We start from the raw sequence: 23,941 nt of genomic DNA, 5'->3' as shown, positions 1-23,941 counted from the left end.
CGGACTCCCTCCGAGCCTTTCGCCGCCCGAGGCCCCTCCGGGCAACCGCGCCCACTCGCCTGGCTCCCCCGGCCGCACGGCCCCCTCGCGGCTGCCTCTTCTCTGGGGCAGAGCGCTTTCTCGGGGGCTGCTCCGCTGCTTGGGCCAGGACCGGCCGCCTCAGCCTTGCTCCAGCCGCCTTGGGAGCATGCCGGCGGGACGGCGAGTTACCCGTGGCAGGAGATCCCGAGGATCCTCTGGGCCCGCCCGCGGCTCCAAGCGAGCCTCTTTGGCCGAGCCCCCTCCTCAGGCCCTAGTCTGCGGCCCGCTGGAGGCTGGTAGTTTCGCATTCCTTGGCACGGAGGGCGCAGGGGGCCGGCCACTGCCCCCCTATGAGGAAAGGTTACAACATCTGGGACTGTTTAGCTTAGAACAGAGGCAAGGGCCGGGAGACATGACAGAGGTGTATAAAATTATGCCTGGTGTGGAGAAACCAGAGGGATGTTTTTCTCCCTCTCCCGTAAGTTCCAATGGGGTCATCCCACAAAGCTGAATGGAGGGAGATACAGGACAGATAAATGGAAGCCCTTCTCCACATGGCGCAGAGTTAAACTATGGAATTCAATACCACAAGGTGTAGTGATGGCCACCAGTTTGGATGGCTTTAAAAGGGGATTGCACAAATTTATGGAGGTGTAGAAGGCTGTCAATGGCTACTAGTCCTGATGGCTACCTCCAGTATCAGAGGCAGTATGCTTACCTACACCAGTAGCTGGCGAACATGGGTGGGAGGGTGCTGTTGCACTCATGTCCTGCTTGTGGACTTCCCATTGGGGCATCTGGTTGGTCACTGTGTGAACAGAATGCTGTACTAGACAGGACTTTGGTCTGATCCAGCACAGCTCTTCTTATGTTCTTATGATGTAAGCTGGTCTCACAGTAGAGCCCTCACATGTCACTTTGCATGTTGCATGCATGTCAGCAAAGATATTATTACTGGGTCTAATAACTGTTCCTTGGCATGTACCTGCTGGAAAACATGCATTTGTCATGTGCAGATGTAACAAATGTAACAAAGGCCATGTGTGGAGCAAACCGTGGGGGATCGCTGGTTCTGAGCAGATAGTTTATTTATTTATTGCATTTATTTGTTCAGTCGTTCAGTCGTGTCCGACTCTTCGTGACCCCATGGACCATAGCACGCCAGGCCTTCCTGTCCTGCGCTCTGTCCCGGAGTGTGCTCAAGTTCATATTCATTGCATCGGTGATGCTATCTAGCCATCTCATCCTCTGTCGTCCCCTTCTCCTTTTGCCTTCAGTCTTTCCCAGCATCAGGGTCTTTTCCAGGGAGTTTTCTCTTCGCATTAGGTGGCCAAATATAGGAGCTTCAGCTTCAGTATCTGTCCTTCCAATGAGCACTCAGGGTTTATTTCCTCTAGGATTGACTGATTTGACCTCCTTGCAGTCCAGGGGACTCTTAAGAGTCTTCTCCAGCACCACAGTTCGAAAGCATCAATTCTTCGGCGCTCAGCCTTCCTTATAGTCCAGCTCTCACAGCCATACATTACTACTGGGAAAACCATAGCTTTGATTAGACGGACCTTTGTCGGCAAGGTGATGTCTTTGCTTCTTACTATGCTGTCTAGGTTTGCCATAGCTTTCCTCCCAAGGAGCAAGCGTCTTTTAATTTCATGGCTACAGTCACCGTCTGCAGTGATCTTGGAGCCCAAGAAAGTAAAATCTGTCACTGCTTCCATTTCTTCCCCTTCTATATGCCAGGAAGTGATGGGGCCAGATGCCATGATCTTCGTTTTTTTAATGTTGAGTTTCAAACCAGCTTTTGCACTCTCCTCTTTCACCCTCAACAAGAGGCTCTTTAGATCCTCTTCGCTTTCTGCCATTAGGGTGGTATCGTCTGCATATCGGAGGTTGTTGATAATTCTCCCAGCAATCTTAATTCCGACCTGTGATTCATCCAACCCGGCGTTTCTCATGATGTACTCTGCATATAAGTTAAATAAGCAGGGTGACAATATGCAGCCTTGTCGTACTCCTTTCCCAATTTTGAACCACTCAGTTGTTCCATGTCTGGTTCTTACTGTTGCTTCTTGACCCTGGTACAGGTTTCTCAGGAGACAGGTAAAGTGGTCTGGTACTCCCATCACTTTAAGAATTTGCCACATTTTGTTGTGATCCACACAATCAAAGGCTTTAGCATAGTCAATGAAGCAGAAATAGATGTTTTTCTGGAATTCTCTTGTTTTCTCCATGATCCAGCGAACATTGGCGATTTGATCTCTAGTTCCTCTGCCTCTTCGAAACCCAGCTTGTACTTCTGGTAGTTCTCGGTTCGCATACTGCTGAAGCCTAGCTTGTAGGATTTTGAGCATAACCTTGCTGGCATGTGAGATGAGCGCAATTGTGCGGTAGTTTGAACACTCTTTGGCGTTGCCCTTCTTTGGAATTGGAATGTAAACTGACCTTTTCCAGTCTTGCGGCCATTGTTGAGTGTTCCAAATTTGTTGGCATATTGAATGCAGCACTTTAACAGCATCATCTTTTAGGATTTTAAATAGCTCAGCTGGAATACTGTCATCTCCGCTAGCTTTGTTGTTACTAATGCTTCCTAAGGCCCACTTGACTTCACTCTCGAGGATGTCCTGCTCAAGTTCAGTGACCGCACTATCATGGCTATCAGGGACATTAAGATCTTTTCTGTATAGTTCTTCTGTGTATTCTTTCCACCACTTCTTAATCTCATCTGCTTCTGTTAGGTCCCTGCCTTCTTTGTCCTTTATCATGCCCGTCTTTGCACAAAACGTTCCCTTGAGATCTCCAATTTTCTTGAAGAGATCTCTAGTCTTTCCCATTCTGTTGTTTTCTTCGATTTCTTTGCATTGTTCATTTAAGAAGGCCTTCTTGTCTCTCCTTGCTATTCTCTGGAATTCTGCATTCAGTTGGATATATCTTCCCCTTTCTCCCTTGCTTTTCACTTCCCTTCTTTCGTCAGCTACTTGTAAAGCCCCATCAGACAGCCACTTGGCTTTCTTGCATTTCTTTTTCTTTGGGATGGATTGAGTTGCTGCCTCCTGAACAATGTTACGGACCTCCGTCCATAGTTCCTCAGGCACTCTGTCTATCAGGTCTAATCCCTTAAATCTATTCCTCACCTCCACTGTATATTCATAAGGGAAATGATTGAGGTCATACCTGAATGGTTTAGTGGTTTTCCCTACGTTCTTCAATTTAAGCTGAAATTTTGCAACAAGAAGCTCATGATCTGAGCCACAGTCAGCTCCAGGTCTTGTTTTGACTGACTGTATAGAGCTTCTCCATCTTTGGCTGCAAAGGACATAATCAATCTGATTTCGATATTGACCATCTGGTGATGTCCATGTGTAGAGTCGCCTCTTGTGCTGTTGGAAAAGAGTGTTTGCTATGATCAGCGTGTTCTCTTGGCAAAACTCTATTAGCTTTTGTCCTGCTTCATTTTGTACACCAAGGCCATGCCTGCCTGTTATCCCGGTGATTTCTTGACTTCCTACTTTAGCATTCCAATCCCCTATGATGAAGAGGACATCTTTTTTTGGTGTTAGTTCTAGAAGGTGTTGTAGGTCTTCATAGAACCGATCAACCTCAGCTTCTTCGGCCTCAGTGGTTGGGGTGTAGACTTGAATTACTGTGATGTTGAATGGTTTGCCTTGGATTCGTACTGAGATCATTCTATCGTTTTTTAGATTGTACCCCAGTACTGCTTTTCCCACCCTTTTGTTGACTATGAGTGCTACTCCATTTCTTCTAAGGGATTCTTGCCCACAGTAGTAGATGTGATGGTCACCTGAATTAAATTCGCCCATGCCTGTCCATTTTAGTTCGCTGATTCCCAAGATGTCGATGTTCGATCTTGCCATCTCATGTTTGACCACCTCCAGCTTACCTTGATTCATTGATCTGACATTCCAGGTTCCTAAACAATATTGTTCTTTACAGCATCGGATTTTCTTTTCACCACCAGACACATCCACAGCTGAGTGTCCTTTCGGCTTTGGCCCAGCCGCTTCACTCTTTCTGGCACTACTTCGAAATACCCTCTGCTCTTCCCCAGTAGTATATTGGACACCTTCCGACCTGAGGGGCTCATCTTCCGGCGTCATCTCTTTTAGCCTTGTGATACGTTCCATGGGGTTTTCTTGGCAAGAATACTGGAGTGGGTTGCCATTTCCTTCTCCAGTGGACCACATTTTGTCAGAACTCTCTGCCATGACCTGTCCGTCTTGGGTGGCCCTGCACGGCATAGCTTATGGCTTCACTGAGTTACACGAGCCCCTTCACCACAACAAGGCAGCGATCCATGAAGGGGATTGCATTTATACCCCGCCTTTTTTCCTCTTGCAAGGAACCCAAGGCGGCTTACATTATCCTCCTCCTCTCCATTTTATTCTCACAACAACAACCCTGTGAGGTGGGTTGGGCTGAGAGTCTGTGACTGGCCCAGAGTCACCTAGTGAGCTTCCATGGCCAAGTGGGGACTAGAACCCAGATCTCCCAGCTCCTAGTCCAACACTCTTGCCACCACACCACACTGGCTCTCGATAGTTCTGGCTGTGTGGAGGCGAGAGCAGCAGCAGCATGCAGGAAGGAAGATGTATGTGCTCAAGGGAGATGAGGGACCACTCATCTGGCTGTAACAGAGATCCATGGGAGAGCTGCAGTGTGCTCTTGCATGAGCCCCACAGGGAGGGGAAGTTCCCCATTTCCAAAACCTGATCTATTTCCTCAGGAAAGACTATGGGCATCTGTACACCAGCCTAAAATACTGCATTTAAAAGGGGGCTTTCTACTTCCATTTTAAATGCAGGATCACAACGACTCTCTCTTTCACCCCCTTCCTTCCCCCCCACCCCCTTCCCCCTCCTTCTCCCTGTATCTGAGTCTTCCATCATCTTTCATTGATCTCGCTCCTCTTCTTCCCGCTTTTCCTCTTTTCATGGAGGGAACGGAAGTGGAACACAACGGGGCAATTTGGTAACTCATTATATGCAATCTATTTAAAAATGGAACAAGGGGCATTTAGTGCAGAAGATGCCTTCGTGGTGTCATGTGAAGAGCCCAAACTTCTGTGAAGGAGCCATCTCAATCGCAGGATAAAAGCTCCATGTGAAGGAGCCCCCCGCTTCTCCCAGTCCCAGCTCTCTCGATGCCCGAGAACTGGGCACCACAAAGACGGTGATGTCGCAAAGCTCCTGGCCTGTCCACTGGGGAGCTGAACAGCCAGGAGAGGAAACGCCAAGGGCCGCCACTGCCTGCTTCTTCCGATGGTCCGCAGCAACTGAGAAAGCCTATGTCTATTGAAGATTAGTTTAAGCTAAGCTAAAAGTGTGAGGCCACTATCAGTCCATTTTTAAGAGAGGTGTTGGTGGGAGTAGTCACTCCAGTAATGCTCTTCCCCGTGTTCTTGTGAGTCCCTAAGCCAAGAGTAGAAAGCATCCTTAGGCGAGATCTCTCTGCTTATTCAAATGGCATTTAGACCAGATCAGGAATCAAAGTTCAAGAAGCTGTGCTAGCAGCCTCAAGTGGTTCAAACTGTTTGTTCTTCCCAAACTGAAGACTCTGGGCTCTGAGCTGTGAGGCCCACTGCCAGCCGGCTGAGCAGCTTGTGCAACGGAGAAGGGTTCCTGCGCCCCTTGTGAGCCAAGCAGATTGGGTTCCTGGAGTCCAGTTTCAGCCTGTCTTAAGTGAGCACATTTGCTGTACCAATAAAAGCACTTCCCTTCTGCCTTTTTGCTCAACTACCTTACCAAACACCAATCCTTGAATGATTCTTTGCAGTGGAAAATGTGGGCTTTTTCACTGGCAAAATGCCTCCCACTTGCTGGAAAGCCATGTGGGTGCTGTACCAGGAGAAAGGCGTCCTGCAGAGTGCTCTTCTCTGCTGCTGCAGATGAAGGATTTTTCAGGTGTCAAGAATGATGCAGATTCAGAGCTTCTCACAGAGACCTGCAAGCCCCACATTAGTTAGGCCGCGTTTGGACGTCACTTTGGTGGCTTATAAGCTACTTGGGGCAACCGGACCCGTGGTGATGGGGATTTCCCATCACGGATTTTTGTGAGGGGCACTGTGAAAATACAGCGCAAGCTGATGGAGCTCATTGCTCCATTCACATACATTAGATTTTCAAAATTCTCATGAAAATTCGGGGGGGGGGGCAAAATCCAACTCCCCACCAGGGACTGTGTTGCCCCCAAAGTCCTTGGCTGGGGTGGTGGTGGATTTTACTCCCACCATCGATTTCCCGATTTTTCTTTGTTTACTCAAGCCCTGTTTTGTGCAAAATGGGGCTGGGGAAATTTTTTAGAAAGGGACCCGACCCCAGTTGCGACCGGGAGGGAAGCAGGCATGGGCAGCGGCTTGGGCGTGATCTACGAATGGTGATTGCACCCTGCTGGGCAAGAGCTCTTGCCAAGCAGCTCGCTGGCCGATTCCCTTTCCCCATGGTGGAGCGTCAGACGACATGATAACACACAGTGGGTTAAATAACCCCTACTGCAGAGTATGGGTTATCAGAGTTGCTTATTTCAGCAAAATAAGCCATTGTGGATTCTAAATGCTCAACAGACAACAGAAGAACCAACCATGGGTTAAATATGCCACCGTAGTTTATTTAATCCATTATAGATTACCATGTCATCTGAACCCAGTCTGTGTCTCAGCAGCTGGCCAGAGGATGAGAATGGGTGGAACTGGCCACTGAAGGCCGCCCTCTCAGGGCTTCTCACATTTCCCTTTAGTTCTTAGGGTGCTTCCAGACAAGGTTTTTATCCTGAGATCACCCTGCCTCATTCACTTGCTTTGGGGGTGAGGGGAGGGAGGGGGAAACACTGCCACCTTCCATTTGTGACCCTCCTGTGTTTTCCCATCACTACTTCTATCGCTTTTCGTACCAGAAACAAATCTGTTGAGGAAAAGGCAGAATAGCCATACAAGGCCTTTGGACTGTGAGTGCTGGAAGCTCTCTGTCCATCTGGCATCCCCTCAGTTGCACAGCCAATAATGCAGGACCCAGCTGTGCCTAATCCAGCCCTTTTGGGGCTCTTCCACTACCTGCCCCTTCCTAGTTCTCCATCTTGCTGGTTTCCATCTTCTTTCCTCTCTCCATGCTCCATCTATGCTGGCTGACCAGCACGTGTCAGGTGCAGGGGCTGTTTTTGTGGGACTGACGTTCCCATCCCCAATCATCTTCTCCATGCAAACACTCTTGGGGGCACTGCATAGACTCAGAGATGCATGATGTTAAAGACCTGCAGTGAATAGCAGGCCCAGGGAGAGGAGCTCTTTTCTGTCTTCTCTCCCTGCATCGCACCACTGGATGCATCTTATCCATATGGAAAATGGCTAGAGGTGAACCCCCTCCATCAAATTCTAACTCTGGCAAAAACTGAAACTTCTGTTCATAATTTCAAATGTTGAGATCATCACATTTTCAGTTTTGAAATTTGATGTCATAGGATCATAGTGTGGAAGGGGTGTGGAAGCCATCCCGCCCAGCTGCCTGCTCCATGTGAGATCGGCCAGGCAGGGTGCTGCTCAGCACCCTTGCCAGACGGCTGCCCAGCCTCTGCTTAGACCACTCCAGCAAGGAGAGCCCACCACCTCCTGAGGCACAGCCGGCTCCATTTTGAGGGGTGGCGCTCTACAGCCACGCCACTTCCGAGGCAAGGATATTGTGCACCAACTTCCTTTCCTCCTCCTCTCTGCACTGCAAGGTGAAAACAGAAACCTCCTTAACAGTATTTTTTTGTTAACTTCCCTGGCTTAAAAGACAGAGCATTTTGTTTTTGATTATAGTGGCTTCTGTCCTGCCTCCTCTGAAGGTTCAAGGTGGTAAATGAGTTTTAAGGGGAAATATAATGGAAATCAGTATACAGTTAAGATCAGTAAAGCATATAGCAGTTCAAAGCATCTCACATCTGCTCGTAGCAGCCAACCCAAGCAAGACATCTTGCAGTGCTCCCAGGCTCATATTTTGACCCTAAGGGAAAGGAGTTCCACAACGGGGGACAACCAGCAAGCACACCAGTCATGTCTGCAGAACGGCTGGCATAGTCCTGAGGAGGCACCTTGAAGGTCTATGCAGGTGCATAATTTGCCCTTCTCTTTCTTGCAGGAGACATCAAGCTACCCACCTCCAGGTGCCAGTAGCTGTTGCTGGCAGCTCTCTCCAGGGGACCTGCCCTGTTGTGCATGCAAGACCCTGAGAACAGTCATTGTTGCAGAAGTCTGAGGACTTCAGCCCCAGAAGGAGACTGATGGTTGAAACTCCACTTGCCCTGCCTGGCACTTGAGTGGGTCTCAGGACATACCCACTTTCCCTCGGTGAATGGTCAGCGGCTCATTTCACTCTCCCTGTGGCATTTTTTGAGTTGAAGCAGCAACAAATGGAGTTCTAGATCACTATGGATCCACTGGCTCTTGCAGGAGAAGCTGGGAGCACGCCAGGTAAGAGAAAGAGGGATTGGTCCTAAAAGGATAACCTTATTGGAAGCCGCACACAAACCAATGATAGCCATGTTGGCCTTCAGACAAATTCCAAAAAATGTGCAAGCTTTTGAGATCTCTTCATCGGTCAAGATGTTACAACAAGCAGGTTGGGGGAATGCGGGTGGGGGAGGGGAGGACTTGATGTTGATCTCTCGACGTCTGTGGGGTGAGCATTTTCAGGTGAAATGGGGGGAGGGGGCTGCAGATGTTCAAATCAGGCTCTGTCAGCTGATGTCTCCTTTCACATTTTTTGTGTCCATTGCGCTGGCCCAATAAAAGCACAGCCTTCTGTCTGCAAACAGACTGGATACTGCCACATCCTCTATGGTGAAACAGGCGATGTTCAGGTGTGAGTGACCGCCACCATGGCCCTCTCGGAGTCACTTTCTGGCCGGTGTTTGCGCACTCCAAGCACCAGGCAGATATGGGCAGAGGCTGGGTGGAAGCTTGGGCGCACATCCCTCTCCTCCTCCCCGTCCACTTCTCCTGACTCCTCCTGGGGAGGGGGCCGAGCCCCTTGCCTGCTGGGGACCCAGGAGGATGGGTCTGTTCCTCTCCCTGTCCCAGCTTGCTCCTGCAAGGGGAAATGGAGGGGCAGTCATGAAGCGGAGGGGCGGGGAGCGGGGCCCTTGCCCAAGGGGTGGCAGCACAGCATCCAGGAACAGGGCAGTTTGCTGGCTGGTCAGCCCCCAAAACGCAGGCTCCTGGTGGGGGGGCTGCCATGGGCACGCCTCCACCAAAGGAGCAAGGCAGACCAGGGTGGCGTTCCAGTCTTGCTGTGGACCCAGCAGGATGGGCTCCTTGCTCCACTCCTGTCTCTTCCCATGCTGGCAGGGAGGAGATGGGTGGAAGATGAAGACTGAACTTGTCCTCCAGAGTTCTTCAACATCTGACTTAAAAATCTACACGCCTGTATACATCTTTCCAGGGTGGGTGGGAGCAGTCGCTGTGCACACATGCTGCAGTGGGCACAAAGCAGTACAAAGGTTTGTCAGTGGGAGAATGACCCTGCTGGGGTGAGGTGGCAGGGTCAGCTCCAGTTCAGTTTGCCAAGCACCAGCTGTTATTTCTGGTTTGCATGTACTCCCAGTGAAGCAAAACGGTGGCTGATCGAATCACAGATCCTGTGTGCTCTGCAAATGTTTTCCTTGTCTGATCACAGCGTATCAGTTCTGGGTTCTCTTACTCCTTGCCAGTCTGTTGGCCTGTGAAGGTTGTGATGAATGGCAAAGGGCTTGAGAGCAGAGCCTGTGCACCATCTGGCAAATACTTGCTCTGCTCACTGAGCCCTGCCCAGCCCGGCCCGGCCCTTCTCTGCAAACTTGTAGAATTCACTGAGCAGGTCAGCGAGACTGACTTGGATGAGCCTCAGCCTCTTGCCTCCACCTGGGTCTCAATCAGGGGGCTACCCTAGACATCTTCTCCAAGTGCAGCAGGTGTGTGTGTGGGGGTGCGCGCACACACATATTGGAATGGGAATGTGGAGGTGGAAAAGGCGGACAAAGTTCCTTGGATGGAAGCCCGCAGGGCCTTGAGCCACCACTGCTTCAACTTTAGTCAGAGATCTGAATCCTGCCCCTCTATTGACAACGGTGACTTTATTCCATAGATGATGGGATTATATATGATAATTACAAGTACCCATACAACAGCCAGTGTCTAGGGTGAAGCAAATGTAATAACAAACCATACATAAACTTATCATTTACAAAGGCTGAGATTTCGTTCAGTTTATGACCGATGGCAAATTTTAATTCATGCTGTCCCTTTTCCCTGGACTGTTTGCATGACGCAAGGGTGGTGAATAAGCCACAGTGCTGGTTGCATGCCACCCAATTTACCTAATTACCTCCTTCCAAACCTGACGAGGGTGGGTGGCTGGGATGGTTAACAAACCACCCAGAACCCATGGCCTATTGTAGGGTTGTGGGTGGGTTTGTTAACAACCCCAACAATTCACCCTCATAGGGTTCCCGTCCCGACAGCATGAGAAGCTGTAGGAGCATGAATTGGCAGCCTGGTGCCTGTGGGCACCATGGCCCACCGTGGCTTCTGCAGTGATCATGGGAACCACGTCACTGTCTTGGCTTTGCTGAGCCTGCATATTCATGCCACGTATTGTCCTAGTCTTACTGCTATTATAACACTTTGTTGTTGTTTATTCATTCAGTCGCTTCCGACTCTTCGTGACTTCATGGACCAGCCCACGCCAGAGCTTCCTGTCGGCCGTTGCCACCCCCAGCTCCCCCAAGGTCGAGTCCGTCACCTCCAGAATATCATCCATCCATCTTGCCCTTGTCGGCCCCTCTTCCTTTGGCCTTCCACTTTCCCTAGCATCAGCATCTTCTCTAGGGTGTCCTGTCTTCTCATTATGTGGCCAAAGTACTTCAGTTTTGCCTTTCATATCCTTCCCTCAAGTGAGCAGCCTGGCTTTATTTCCTGGAGTATGGACTGGTTTGATCTTCTTGCAGTCCAAGGCACTCTCAGAATTTTCCTCCAGCATAGGAAATTATCACTACTTTAGTGTTATAACTACCGTTATAACACTACTTTTAGTAATTCATTTATTTAGTAGATCATTTATGGGGAGGTTTCTATTATTATTTTTTCTTCAGCAGTAAAATGAATAATTGGATCTAGGTTTAAAAGTAGTCCAGTTATTCTGCTAATTGCTGCCTGAATATTTTATCAGTATTTAAGTGTACTAGAACAAGTGAAAGGTTCCAGTTTCTTTTTTGCATTTCCAACGACTGGGGTTATAACTTCCAGTTACCTTTTTAAAAATCATTATGGGGTTATATACCATTTTGACATAACCTTGAAACAGTTTTCTCTCAGATCTTCCTTCCTTCCTTCCTTCCTGTGCCGCCCAATAGCCGAAGCTCTCTGGGCAGTTCACAAAAATTGAGGGTGTTGCTTCAATTTCTAGAGGTTGTTGCTTCAGTTTTTCAAACTTAGAGGATGTTGCTTCTTCTTCTTCTTCATCATCCTCCTCATCCTCATCATCTGGTTCCATCTCACAGTGACAATCTGTGACATGTGCTGCTAGCTGGCTAACATAATGGAGTAACAGTCCAGATAGTCTTAAAATAGATCAGTCTGTATGTGCAATAGATCTTCAGGCTATTTTACAGAGCAGTGATGTCCCCAAGGCTTTATTATAAATAATCCAACAAGGATATGGGGGAAATACATGAATAGATGAAATCCAGCAAAATCGCCTATTACCCCAGTTTCATTTCTGACAATTTCATTCTGACAATCAGGTACTTTTCAGTTATGGAAGGACAATCACTTTGGTAACTGAACATTAATCTGAACTGTGAAGGAATAAGAAATAAAGGTGGGAACCTTTTTCATATCCACAATTAAACAGTTGCATAAAGAAAGGTTAAGATCAGTTACTTCAGATAGAATTAACAAAAATTGAGATTTTAAAAACAAAAAACCCCCAATATAGAAAATAATAAAAGAAACCTCCCTATAAATGATCCACAAAATAAATGAATTATGGAGGGAGCAATCCTATGGCCACTAGTCAGCGGCTAGATGGCCATAGGATATCTTGTTTTCCGGGAACCGACCTCAGAGCCTGTGCTCCGAGGTCGATTCCTGGAGAACTGACCTCCCGCCCAGTGCCTCCGAGGCAGCGTGGAACAGCCCCATCCTCTGCGCTCGCAGGAGGAGCGCAGAGCGGCTGAAAGGGGGTGTTCCGAGGGGCATTCTGGGGCGAGGAGGGCGGAAATGCCTGTATGACACATCCAATGGGTCATACAGCAGCCTCCTCCCCTGCTCAGCCCTCCTGTGGCTAGACAGCCAAGATCGGCTGTCTTGACGAAACTGCAGGGCAGGAGTGTGGAGGGAATTCTCCTGCCCTGCACTGGATAGGTGGTCGCCTCCGAGTTCAGAGTTCTGCATAGGATTGTGCCCTAAAAGTAGTATTGTAATAGTAGTAAGAGTGGGAGAATTAGTGGCATGAATATGCACGCTCAGCAACGTCAACACAGTGTCTTGGTTCACATGATTACCGCAGCCCATTGTGGCTTCTTTAGCTGATATTTGGCCAAAAGGGGGCAAATTTAACAAAGATCATTTTTACATGACCTCTTTGTTCTTTCTGAACAATTTCCCATACTTATTTTTGAGGAGTTTACTTTCTTCTTTTGATAAATATATCCCTTAATAGTGTATGGTGTGTGTAGTAACAAAGGTGTTTCTCTGTGTGTTGTTTTGATTTGGTCTTCAGTTTTGTTGATTTCTGTCTTCTCTTTAAGTCCAGGCAATTTAGAGTAAACCAACAGTATATTTTCTAATTCTCACAAAAAGCAGAGGCTGCTCCATAAGAAAAAACAAACACCCCCTGAGACAGCCAATGCCTTTCTTAAGACCAGCCAAAATGTCACAAAACACTGAGCAAGCTATCAAGTTCTCCAGAACTCTTCATCAGGCTGGACGATAAGCATATGACATAGGAAGCTGCCTTATACGGAGTCAGAGCGCTGGTCCATTTAGCCCAGTATTGTTGACACTGACTAGAAGCAATGGCTCTCTGGGATGAGAGGCAGGATACTTTCCTAGCACTACCTGGGGATGCTGGGAATTGAACCTGAGACCTTGGCCATACAAAGCAGGTGCTCTATCACTGAGCTATGGCCTTACAAAGAAGGGTGGGCAGGGAGAGGCTGGCTTGATGTTGTCAGCCGCAAAGTTCACATTTAGTCACCGTCCTAAGGTGGTGTGTACCAGGAGATGGAGGTTTCACAGCACAATCCTATACATGTCTGCGCAGAAGTAAGTCCCATTGAGTTCAATGGGGCTTACTTCTAGGCAGGTGGGTATAGGATTGCAGCCTTAATTGGATTAGGCTCTACTAGATATGCTGGGGGGGATCTACACTACAGGCCCTTTCAGGGGCAAGGCAGCACCATGCCAGTATTTTTGAAATGCAGCTGTTGCTGTGGGGGAACATGCTAATGAATTCAGTGCTGTATCCACTGTGTCTATAATGTGATTGAGCGTCACAGGCAAATGCAGTTGTGGGAGAAGGAGGAGTTAGAAAGGTCATGGCTGTTCTAAAATTTGTGATTGTAGCACAAGTGCATGACGCAAGTCTCAGTGTGTTGCTGCAGTTGCAGGGGAAATGGCTATTTCTCTTTCTTTCTCCACTGATAGCATGCATGCCTTCAATGGTGCACAGCAACAGAGTTTAAAAACAAATTGGGTGGTAATACACAGCTCCACTCCTATAAGTGCACAGTCAAAAGTAATCGCAAAAAAACCACAATGAGGGAGGAGACAAATGTGGGGTGGGGAACAGGGCGATCAGGGTGCTGCTGCCTCTCCCTGCCTGGGCAGATGCCATCGGGGAGGAACATAAGAACATCCGAAGAGCCCTGCTGGATCAGACCAAGGCTCCATCTAGTCCAGCGTTCTGTTCACACAGTGGCTGACCAGCTGTCGACCAGGAACCCGCAAGCAGGACATGAGTGCAACAGCGCCCTCCCACCCATGTTCCCCAGCAACTGGTGTACATGGGCTGACTGCCTCTGGTATTGGAGGTAGCACATAGCCGTCAGAACTAGGAGCCACTGATAGCCTTTTCCTCCAGGAATTTGTCCAACCCCCTTTTAAAGCCATCCAAACTGGTGGCCATCACTACTTCCTGTGCTAGTGAGTTCCATAGTTGTTCTCTGCGCTGTGTGAAGAAGCCCTTCTTTTTGCCTGTCTGAATCTCCCACCAGTCAGCTTCATAGGAGGACCCCATTGGGTTCTAGTATTTTGAGAGAGGGAGAAAGAGGTCTCCCTCTCCATACTCTGCACACCAGGCAGGATGTCTCCCCTCACCCTCCCTTTTCCCAAGCGAAACAAGCCCAGCTCTTTCAACCCGCTCTCGTAGGGGAGCTGCTCCAGCCCCGGGATCGGTTCCGTTGCCCTCTTCGGCACCTTTTCCGGCTCTACAATACCCTTTCCTAGGTGTGGCGGCCAGAGCTGGGCACAGCGCGGCCGCACCATGGGGTTGCCGCGCGGAGTCTGGCCTCGGCAGGTGTAGTCTCCGTTCCTTCGCTTGTTGCGCCGCCCCTGGAGTTTGCCCCTTCGCAGCGGCGCACGCTGGGCTGGCCTCGGCGCTGAGCTGTCCGCCGCTCCCCCAGGCGCAGATCCCCTCGGGCTGCCCTCGAGGGTGGGCGTGCTTGCCCCGGACCAGGCCGCGCCCTCGGGCTGCCCTCGCGCTCCCTCGCCGCCGCCGCCCCCGGCCACCTGGCGAGGGGCCCCTCCTCGCCCCCTCGCAGGCTTCCTGCATTTTTTCCTCCCCGCGCATCCCATTACAGTCAGCGCGAGAAAAGGGCGGGGAGCAGGACGGGGCGGCGGGGGCTCCGCGGCCGCGCCTGCAGTTAAGCGTCCCCATGCCACGAGGGCCGGCGCCGGCCTTGCAGCGCCGGGAAACTGCGCGGTCGGAGCCCCCCCGCCGCAGGAGTTCGGGGACCACCGAGGGCGAAGGAGCGACGGGGGGGCTGTGCGCCCCGCCCGTGAGCCGCGGGTTACAGCGCCGGGAGAGGCGCGGGCGCAGGGCGCGCGGCGGTCTCCGCCGCCAGCAGCCGCGCTCCGAGCGGGGCGCTGGGCGCTGCGTGCCCCAGCTGCTGGCGCGGGGCCCGAGCTCGCGCTCGGAGCCGCTGTGCCGCCTGCGAGAGCGAAACCGGCCGCCCTGGCGGCAGCGGCGCGGAGCCCCCGCGGGAGGAGCGCGCGGGGCGGGCGGCGGCAGAGGGGCCCCGCGGCCCAGGCGCCCGCGTGCTGGAGCTTCCCGCTCGTGCTGCCGCGGGCTGCGCCTCCGGGAGGCGCCTCCGCCCTGTGGGGCGGGAGGCGGCGGGGCGAACGCGGGGACGGCCAAGCGGGGAGAGCGGGACGGCGGGGCCTCCGCGGGAGCCCGGAGGGCCGCCCGCGCGCCGCTGCCTGGCGCGGGCCCCGCGCGCCTCCCCGCTTCGGGAGTTCCGCCGCGGGGTGGAAAGGCCCGAAGCAGGCGCCCTGGCCTTGCGGGGAGGGCGAGGCGCGCCTTCTCGGGCCTGCGCGGCCCACGCAAGCTGTGCCGCGGCCCTCCGCTGGCAGGACGAAATGTACCGATGGTATCTCGAGGACGCAAGAATTTGAAAAGATCACCGAGGCCTGTCGCTGCCAGGCAGCGCTGGCCTCTGCGGAGCCTTCCGCCAGGCCCGGGAAAAGAGGCCTGGGCGGAGGGGCGCCTCTTCCTGCTCCGCCTGGGCCCTTCAGCATCCCCCGGGGCCAGCGGCGGGCGAGCCAGCCGCCCTGGTGCTCCCCGAGGCGCTCCTTTTCCCGCCCGGGGCGCGGTCGGCGCCTTCTCGCTCCCAAGCGCAAGCCTGAGGGGCGTTGAGCGGGGAAGGCGGGCCTTCCCCAACCGGTGACAGGCGCGCTCCTCCACGCGCGCTCAGGAACGCGCGGTTTCCCCCATTGACTGAAGCGTGAACACGTGACCTTTTTGGAAAATGCGCGATTTAAAGCGTGCTTTTAAAAAAAATGAATTTTGCAAACATGATCGATCGCAAGCTCAAGAATGTACAAGGTTTTCCTGAAAATCGCACCCTCACGTTCAGGGTTGCAAGCAGGGCATTTTCATTCCTTTTTCGAATGTGAATGAAATTTCCATACATCCCTACTCGAGGTCACCTCAAGAGTTTTAGAATTATCGTGAGGTGCCCAAAATATTGCTCTGCAGCAGTGTTATGTTCGTGCAGCATTACACGTAACTGCCATGATTGAGAAGGTGCAATCCACGCGTGTGCCAACTGGGCGATGTGCACCAAGTGTTTATGTAGCCTGCTGTGTGAAGGGGGCAGCCTGCGTCCAGCAGCATGGCCGCACGTGCGCCGGTCTGCACATGAGGCCAATGAGCAGCTAGGCGCTGTCTGCAGCTTGCTTGTCAGGCCTCCTGGACACAGCTATTGCATTGTGGCCCTTTTCTTTGTGTATGCCGGATGGTGCCATTTCATTATTTCATATGTCAGCTGCTGTTTCATAAGTGGCAGCAGTTTGGAGACCGTCTGCATTCTCAGGCACTTCTCCATATGTTTGTGGTTCAGGCAGCAGCGGCGGCAGCAGCAGCGCCTGCTTGCAGGAGGAGGGTTCTCAGGAACACTCAGACAAGTGACAGGATGGCAGCGTCAGGAGGGGCTCCGCGACTGCTCCGTCCAGCGCTCCCTCTGGCTTGCGTCCAGCTCTGCTGGCCTGGTGACACGGCCTCTGCTTTGTGCCAGTGTCGGAGGCCCTCTGGGTGGCTCTGCTCAAACGTTGGTTCTCCAGATGCTGCTTTGGCTCTTGCTGCCCAAACTCTCTGGGCAAAAGTTGTTGGTGACACTTTCAAGGTGAAATGATTTCCTGTGGCAGGAGCCTTGACAGGTGACAGTCTGCTTCATTCGGTGCATGAACTGGTGGGGATGGGAGGACATAGATTTGGGGGGGGGGGGTCAAGCTCGGTCCTAAAGAGAAGAGGAATGCAAAGGCCCTCTCTGGACAGCCAAGGAGTGAAATGGACGATCCTGGTATACTCTGAGTTCCTTTGGTGCCTGAGCTGGAAAATCCAAATGGTACCCCACCCTCCCATCTGTGAACATGTGGGCACAATCCACCAGGGACTGAACCATTTGAAAGAGGCTGGCCAGGAGAAAATGCTGGTGGATTGTGCCCCTCAGGTCAGACCCATCTGTGTCCCTCTTGGCTACCCTTAATCTATCCCTTTGCCTCAGGGCAGGGTCTGAGCTGGCTGGTGCTTCACAGCACAAACCCTAAACAGTTGCTATAGCACTAGAAGGAAGATGACAACTCTTTGTGTGAGGAAACAAGAGATTCTGTTCCTTATTCAACCCCCTGAAAAATGGTGTACAATCATGTTGCCGAATTCCAGTTTTCATTCCAGCTCTCCCTGTTTTTGCCCTTTCATCTTTCTGGAACAGACTCCCAGATGACCCTGAAGAAGTTCTTTGTGAGGGCTCTCCATCGCCTCCGGAAGGGCCCGGGCTACACCTACCAGGAGCTGCTGGTCTGGTACTGTGACAACACCAACACGCACGGGCCAAAGCGCATCATCCGAGAGGGTCCCAAGAAGAAGGTCATTTGGTTCTTCCTGACTCTGCTCTTCGCCTCCCTGGTCTTTTGGCAGTGGGGGATTCTCATCAACACATACCTGGCCTACAACATCACAGCCTCCCTGGCCATTGGCTTCAAGACCATGACGTTCCCTGCGGTCACCATCTGCAACGCAAGCCCCTTCCGGTGAGTTCCCTTGGGATGGATCCAGACCAGATGTCTTGGCCGTTGCCGCGAGTTGGGCACCCAGTGTCACTGCCTCAACGAGAATGGGATGGCCTCCAAAGCCCACTGGACCACCTAGATCAGGGGTGGGCAACTGGGGGGAAGTCCAGGGGCCATTTTGCTGCTCCCCCATGCTGGTGCCTCACAGAATTCCCATGTCCAACAGCAGCACAAAAAAAGACCTATTCACCACTCCGTGCCAGTAAAGGGAGGGCTTTCTTTGCTGCCATGAAGCCCAGCGACGTAGCAGTGGGGCCAGCAGGGGCTGTGTGCAGCCCGTGGCCCCCTGTTGCCCGCAAACACCCATCTAGGTGTTCGCCGTTTGCCTGGTGAGCGCTGGCCAAAGCGGGTGAAGGGATGCCTCTTCCTGCCCTGAGCTTGGCAACATCAAGAGCCACTGCAGCACCTGAAGCCGCCTCCTCTGGGCAGTCTGGATGACATGTTTTGTCTCCCGTGGATTGCAAGGGATGTTGCAGAACAGACGTCACATTCTTAGGAGTCTTGTACAAAAATGGTCTTGACCCTCCTGCTCCCAAAGCAAAAACTCCAGGGCCACTTACACCATCAGTTGTTTTGCAGGACATGTCTCCAGTTGTGTTGGAATTAATGATAATTTCCAGTTGAAATTATCATTTCAATTTCTTTCTTAAAAAAAAAAGTCTCAAGGCAACTTTACAATAGAATCTAGACATAAAAAATTTAAAGCAGCTATAACCAGGAGAGGCTGTGCAAGTCCTGGATCAGTGCCTAGACTCGGTAATGGGCTGGATGAGGGCCAATAAACTGAAGCTGAATCTTGGCAAGACGGAAGCCCTGTGGGTGAGCGGTTCCCAGGTCTGGGAGATAGGCTCATTGCCTGTTCTGGACGGGGTTGGATGCCCGCTGAAAGATCAGGTCCGTAGTCTGGGGGTACTCCTGGATCCATCACTGTTGCTGGAGGCCCAAGTGACTGCAGTGGCTCGGAGTGCCTTTTCCCAGTTTTGGCTGGTTCGCCAACTACAGCCTCTCCTAGATGGGGATTACTGCCAAATGCTCCATGTGGGGCTACGCTTGAGGCTGGTCCAGAAGCGGGAGCTAGTGCAGAATGCAGCAGCTTGGCTGTTGTCAGGAGCTGCCCCTTTCAGCATGTAACTCCTTTGCTGAGGGGACTACACTGGCTGCCCATTCACTACCGGGCCAGGTTTAAGGTTTTAGTACTAGTGTACAAAGCCCTAAACAACTTGGGACCAGGATACCTGAGAGCCTTCTCTCTTACCAGCCTGCTCAGTCACTGAGTTCATCGGAGGGCTTGCTCCTGGTGGTTCCACGTGGACCTATGGCCTGGTTAGAGTCTACCTGGAAAAGAGCCTTCAGTGTGGTGGCCCCCTTCCTGTGGAACTGGAACTCCCTGCCTTTGGAGGTCAGGCAGGCACCAGCATTGGGTTCCTTCTGGCGCCTCCTGAAGATACTGTTATTTCAAGAGGCCTTCCTTTATTAAATTCGGCCTTATTGGGACTTGTCTTTTAAAAAACGTTTTAGCTGTTTTAACATGCTGTTTTATTCTTTTATCTTCGCTGTTCATTGCTCCGAAATCTTTTGATATGGAGCAGTATATAAATATTGTAAACAAATAAATAAACCAGCATCCATTGAAATGCAATCAGTTTTCAGCAGTGATGAGGAAATGCCCTCCGCATTTACTCAAGGGCACTCTTGTTGACCTTTACTTTGCAGATTCAGGGCCCCATCTACATGGGGCTCTTACTCTGGTTCTACTCCACCCCCAAGATGATCATGTCCGATGACCCATGCCCCTCCCCATAGCTAGTGTGGCATTTCTTCCCCTAAATCTGGGAGGTTTTTTAAAACTAATGTTGTGATGGATTTTCCTATCAAAGCAGCTTCAGTGCAGTTTGGGAGATTGTGTGACCTCAGCTGGCTTTGGTGTGGGCTTGTGGAAGCGGCACTGATTGGCGGAAGGGAAAGTAGCGGGGGTGGGGGGAGAGCAGAGAGGTAAACATGTCTACCCAGAAGTAATTCATTGTCTTCAGTTCTGCTTTGCTGAGTACAGGAGCAGCCCTGCCGCTTTGCAACTGTGCTGTTGTGAATGCTGGCTCAGTCGGTGCCTCTCACTTTAAATAGTCATTGAGCTTGGGAGTGGAGATGGGAGCCAGCCTTGCGGTATTGAAACTATGCAGCTGCGAAGGAGCACAGCTGAGAAACGGTGGATGCCTGTTGATTCGAAGCTGCACAACTAAGAAAGGGGGGATGCAAGGGCGGATGATTTTCATGAACATGTACTCGAAGCACTTCATTGAGCATGTATTTGTGGTGGGGGGGTGGGGAGCCTGTGGACTGGGCAGTTAATATACATCAAAGATGATGTGCCAGTCGCTCTTCCTCCTCACGGGCCCCATGCTCTCTGCTCTCAGTGCCTCTTGCACTCCCGCTCATTCTGCTTAGTCTCCAGGCGGCGGTAGCTGCCTGCTCACCTCATAAATGTGTGTGCGCGTGCATGCAAGGTATGTGGGGCTTCTCATGAACATCTACTCATAAGCAAGTCCTCCATTGCACTTTGTTGACCATGCAAGGGAGGGGGAGCAAGCCTCCGCTCATTGGCTGCCCCACACCTACACAGTTGCTGATGTTAATTTCTACTTGCGGGACTCGCCCGCCCCACCCCAACTAATGTGGCTTCAGTTCCCATAAAAACCGGAAAAGAGGAGGAACGCGGCACTGTGTGTACTGTAGAAAAGGCTGATTTGATTCTGTGAAAATGCAGGTTTTGCCCAAATCGCTTCACAAAGCGTTTCTGTTTAGATTGGCCCCAAGAAAATGAGGGTTCTGGCAAGGGGAGGGGACTGCTTCGGAGGGCAGCTTGTGCGAGCACCACAGCAGGCAGCAGAGGGCAAGATGGCCCCAGCCTGGCAGGAAGTTCTCACTGGGCCTTGCCGAGGGCTCCGGCGTCTCCATTTCCATGAGGCTCGAGCTGAAGGCCCTCTGGCTGGGCTGGGCTGGGCCCTGTCTCCTCCCTTGGTCCTGCCGAGCTCCACCGGGCTCTCCCAGGTGTGGGCCCAGGTGGCTTTGGCAGCCCAGGGCACCCGTGCCGTTGTCTGGCTGGTTGCCTTTCAGCTACCCGAAGGTGAAGCCCTTCTTGAAAGACTTGGATGACCTCATTGAGGCAGCCCTCCGGCAGATCCTGCAGCCTGGCGGTGAGGATGGGGCTGGGTCTCTCCCGGCAAACGCCAGTGGGGAGCTGAACCTGCGACTGTGGAACCAGATCCCCTTGGTGGTGATCGACGAGAGCGACGAGGCGCACCCGGTTGTCCTGGACATCCTCGGGAACAGCTCCATCAGCTCTGGTGGGCACCACAACTACTCCTCTTTTGCTGCCCCAGAAGGAAGGAGATACAAGCTGGCCCTGAAGCTGGTAAGATGGCTGCTGGGGTGGGGGGCACTCTGCCAAGCAAAGCCCCCTTGCCTCGGCTCCTGCCCAGGCCTGTGGCCCTTGTCCCAGCCCCACCATGGTGCTCACCAGAGCCCAGCATGTGCACGGGCCCGTGTGGGGAGAAGTCAGTTTTGCCCCCGGCCCCATAAGGCCTCTGGGCAGCCCTGCTGGTCAGGGGGCTCTAATGGGCCTCACTGAGGGACTTACAAGAAGGCCTTTGTGAAGGGGAGGGGAGGGCAAAGCTGCTTCCGGGAGAGTGAATCCTGGACATCGGAAACTGTCCTCCATTTGAACATCAGAACTGCCTTGCTGGATGAGACCGAGGGGCTCCACCGAGCCCAGCAGCCTGTTTCCAGGCCTCCAGTTGCAAGCAGATGCCCCGGTGGGAAGCCACAGGCAGGCTGTGACGCTGGCAGAGGTCCCCTGGGTCTTGCCTCTGGCACCTGCTCGTCCACTGCCCTTGATCATGGTGGTCCCATGAGGCGACCCCGGCTAAGAGCTCTTGGGCCTCTTTGCCCCCCCTTGGCCGCTCTCTGGCTGTGTCCTCAGTGCACTGACAACGGCTCCCGCTGCACCTACCGGAACTTCACCAGTGCGGCCCAGGCGGTGACCGAGTGGTACGTCCTGCAGTCCACCAGCATCTTGTCTCGACTGTCGGTCAGCAAAAGGATCGAGATGGGCTACCAGGCACAGGACATGATCCTGGCCTGCCTGTACGGGGTGGAGCCGTGCAATTACAGGTGTGTACACAGGAGGACCCCTGTCAAGTTCAGCCCAAAGGGCAGAGAGTCCTCACACGTTGCATGCGCTAAGCCGGGGGGCTGCATGTTGGGGCATGTGCTTGTAAGATACTTCAGCAGCTCCCACCGTCACTTGCCGTTTCTGGCTGGGGATGATGGGAGTTGTCGTCAACACCTCTGGTGAGCTCCAGGCTGGGGAAGGCTGACCTACCAACTGCATCCTGAGAAACCTTTTTGTCTCCATTTCTGCGTGGGAAATATTGGCACATATGCAGGATTGGCATCAGCTTGATTCTGTGTTGGGAAAGGGGATGCACAGAAATCTGCAGGGGTGCGCGAGTTAGATGTGTGACAGGAAATGGCTGCAGTTCACCACTCCAGGCCTCCTCCTCATGTTTCAGGTCTACAGAGAATGCTGCATCGTCCCTCTCGCTGCCCGGGCCAAGCTGGGCTCCATGTGCAGTTAATCCACAGCCATTCTCCACTTCGGGGGAGGTGGCTGCAGGGGGCGGGGGCGTGCCTGCCTGCTCCCCCCTTCCCCAAGCTCTTTTTGACTGGCACTGATGACTTGATGTAATTTAATTAAATTTCTGGCTTAGCCTAGCCCCAGGGTTTGGGGTGGATTACACTCTGAAAAATAACATTCAGCTGACTACAGTCGGATTAAAATAGACCTTAAATCCCAGGTCCTGAGAAGTTTAAGCCTGTCTGACAAAGGCCAGAACAAAGAATGAGGCAGGTTTGCAGTTTGCCTGAAAGGAATGTGAGTGCTGGTCAGTTTCCAGGGCAAGGGACGGGGAGTGTCTGCCACTAACTCATCTTGTGATGGACACAGGTTTTGTCCAAAATTTCACCAGCTGTGTCAGCCCCACCCAGCAGGAAAAGCAATATGTCCCTCTGGGAGAGTTTGCCCAACATGACAACTCCCCCTGGTGAATAAGCCATGCAGTGTGGGATGTCTGTGGAACAACCCACGGTGCGCCCGACAGACGATCGGCCTTGCCGTGGGCTGTTCTCCTCCTCCTCCCTCGTCCGTCCTCCAGCACGTATCCCAGGGGACTTGGCAGCAGATCTTCCCCACTCTGATCACAACCCCAAGTCTCCAGGCAGGTCTTTCTAACAGGGATCGACACACCTTCTTTCTGCTCCCACGTGCACTAGCCACGGCAACCTTTGGCAGCCCCTTTGACAACTTTCTGGAGACTTGGGCAGGTGTGGCTGCGAAGCAGGGCACCCTCAAGGGCCAGGGCGGCACTGAATGCCCCGAGGATCGCCTTGCGAAGGGGGTGATCTTGACCCCCTTTCCCCCCTCTATCAACTGTCACAGGTGTCAGATGAGCCTGTATAGTCTCGTCTTGTCAGTTACCTTGTACATTTGACAGCTGAAACATGCAAAGCAACAGATAAGTCCAGCCTATACATTTTTGAGGGTCAGAATTACACAAGTCTGAAAACCTGACCAATTTTTTAAAAAAAAATTACAGACATTTGCACATTCCCAGGGCTGAAAAAGTAAAAAAATAAAATAAAAAATCAGCCCCATTTGCGCAAATGTTGGGTCTGAACAAATTTTTTTTTAAAAGAGGTTGGCAAACGAATGAGACCCCTCCAAGGTGCACTTGGGCATTGGTGGAGGGGCTGTCACTGCAGCACAGGCGAGATCACCGATGTCCAGAACCCACAGCGGGGTGGCAGTGCCAGTTTCAGATGACATGCCAGCCCATCATGGGTTGAACAACCCCTAAAACAAGTCATGGGTTGTATGGGTGGCTTGTTGCCCAACAAGCCACCTTGTGTGAATCTGGACTGCTTCCCACAACACAACTACCCACCGCGGCTTGTTTCAGACAACAACCTACGGTGGGTTGTTGTGTTGTGCAAACCCGGTCAGTGGCTGAGTTCAGATGACTCACTAAGCCATGGTGGGTAAATTCCAGGAGT

The 23,941-nt window shown here is 52.1% G+C and overlaps 1 protein-coding gene across 6 annotated transcripts in view; it reads left to right on the top strand.

Moving 5' to 3' along the window:
- SCNN1B (sodium channel epithelial 1 subunit beta) overlaps positions 1-23,941 on the top strand; it is a 44,057-nt gene that overhangs the window by 428 nt on the left and 19,688 nt on the right. For 2 of the 6 annotated variants that reach the window (XM_084819140.1, XM_084819136.1), the window contains exons 1-3: positions 17,322-17,794; positions 20,945-21,242; positions 21,810-22,000. In XM_084819140.1, the coding sequence (XP_084675266.1) occupies positions 17,397-17,794; positions 20,945-21,242; positions 21,810-22,000 (887 nt within the window). In that variant the 5' untranslated portion in view covers positions 17,322-17,396. Of the gene's footprint in view, positions 1-8,144; positions 8,477-14,412; positions 14,562-14,687; positions 14,907-14,983; positions 15,043-16,605; positions 16,922-17,321; positions 17,795-20,944; positions 21,243-21,809; positions 22,001-23,941 lie in introns of those variants that run through there. The other 4 variants (XM_084819138.1, XM_084819137.1, XM_084819139.1 and 1 more) reach the window with 4 other exon arrangements.

Source organism: Heloderma suspectum, chromosome 12 (genome assembly GCF_057233095.1).
Source record: "Heloderma suspectum isolate Gila_16-S chromosome 12, 16-S_ref, whole genome shotgun sequence".
Lineage (NCBI taxonomy): Eukaryota > Metazoa > Chordata > Lepidosauria > Squamata > Helodermatidae > Heloderma > Heloderma suspectum.
The sequence above is the reverse complement of the archived record's forward strand: the minus strand, read 5'-3'. Positions and strand labels throughout refer to the sequence as shown.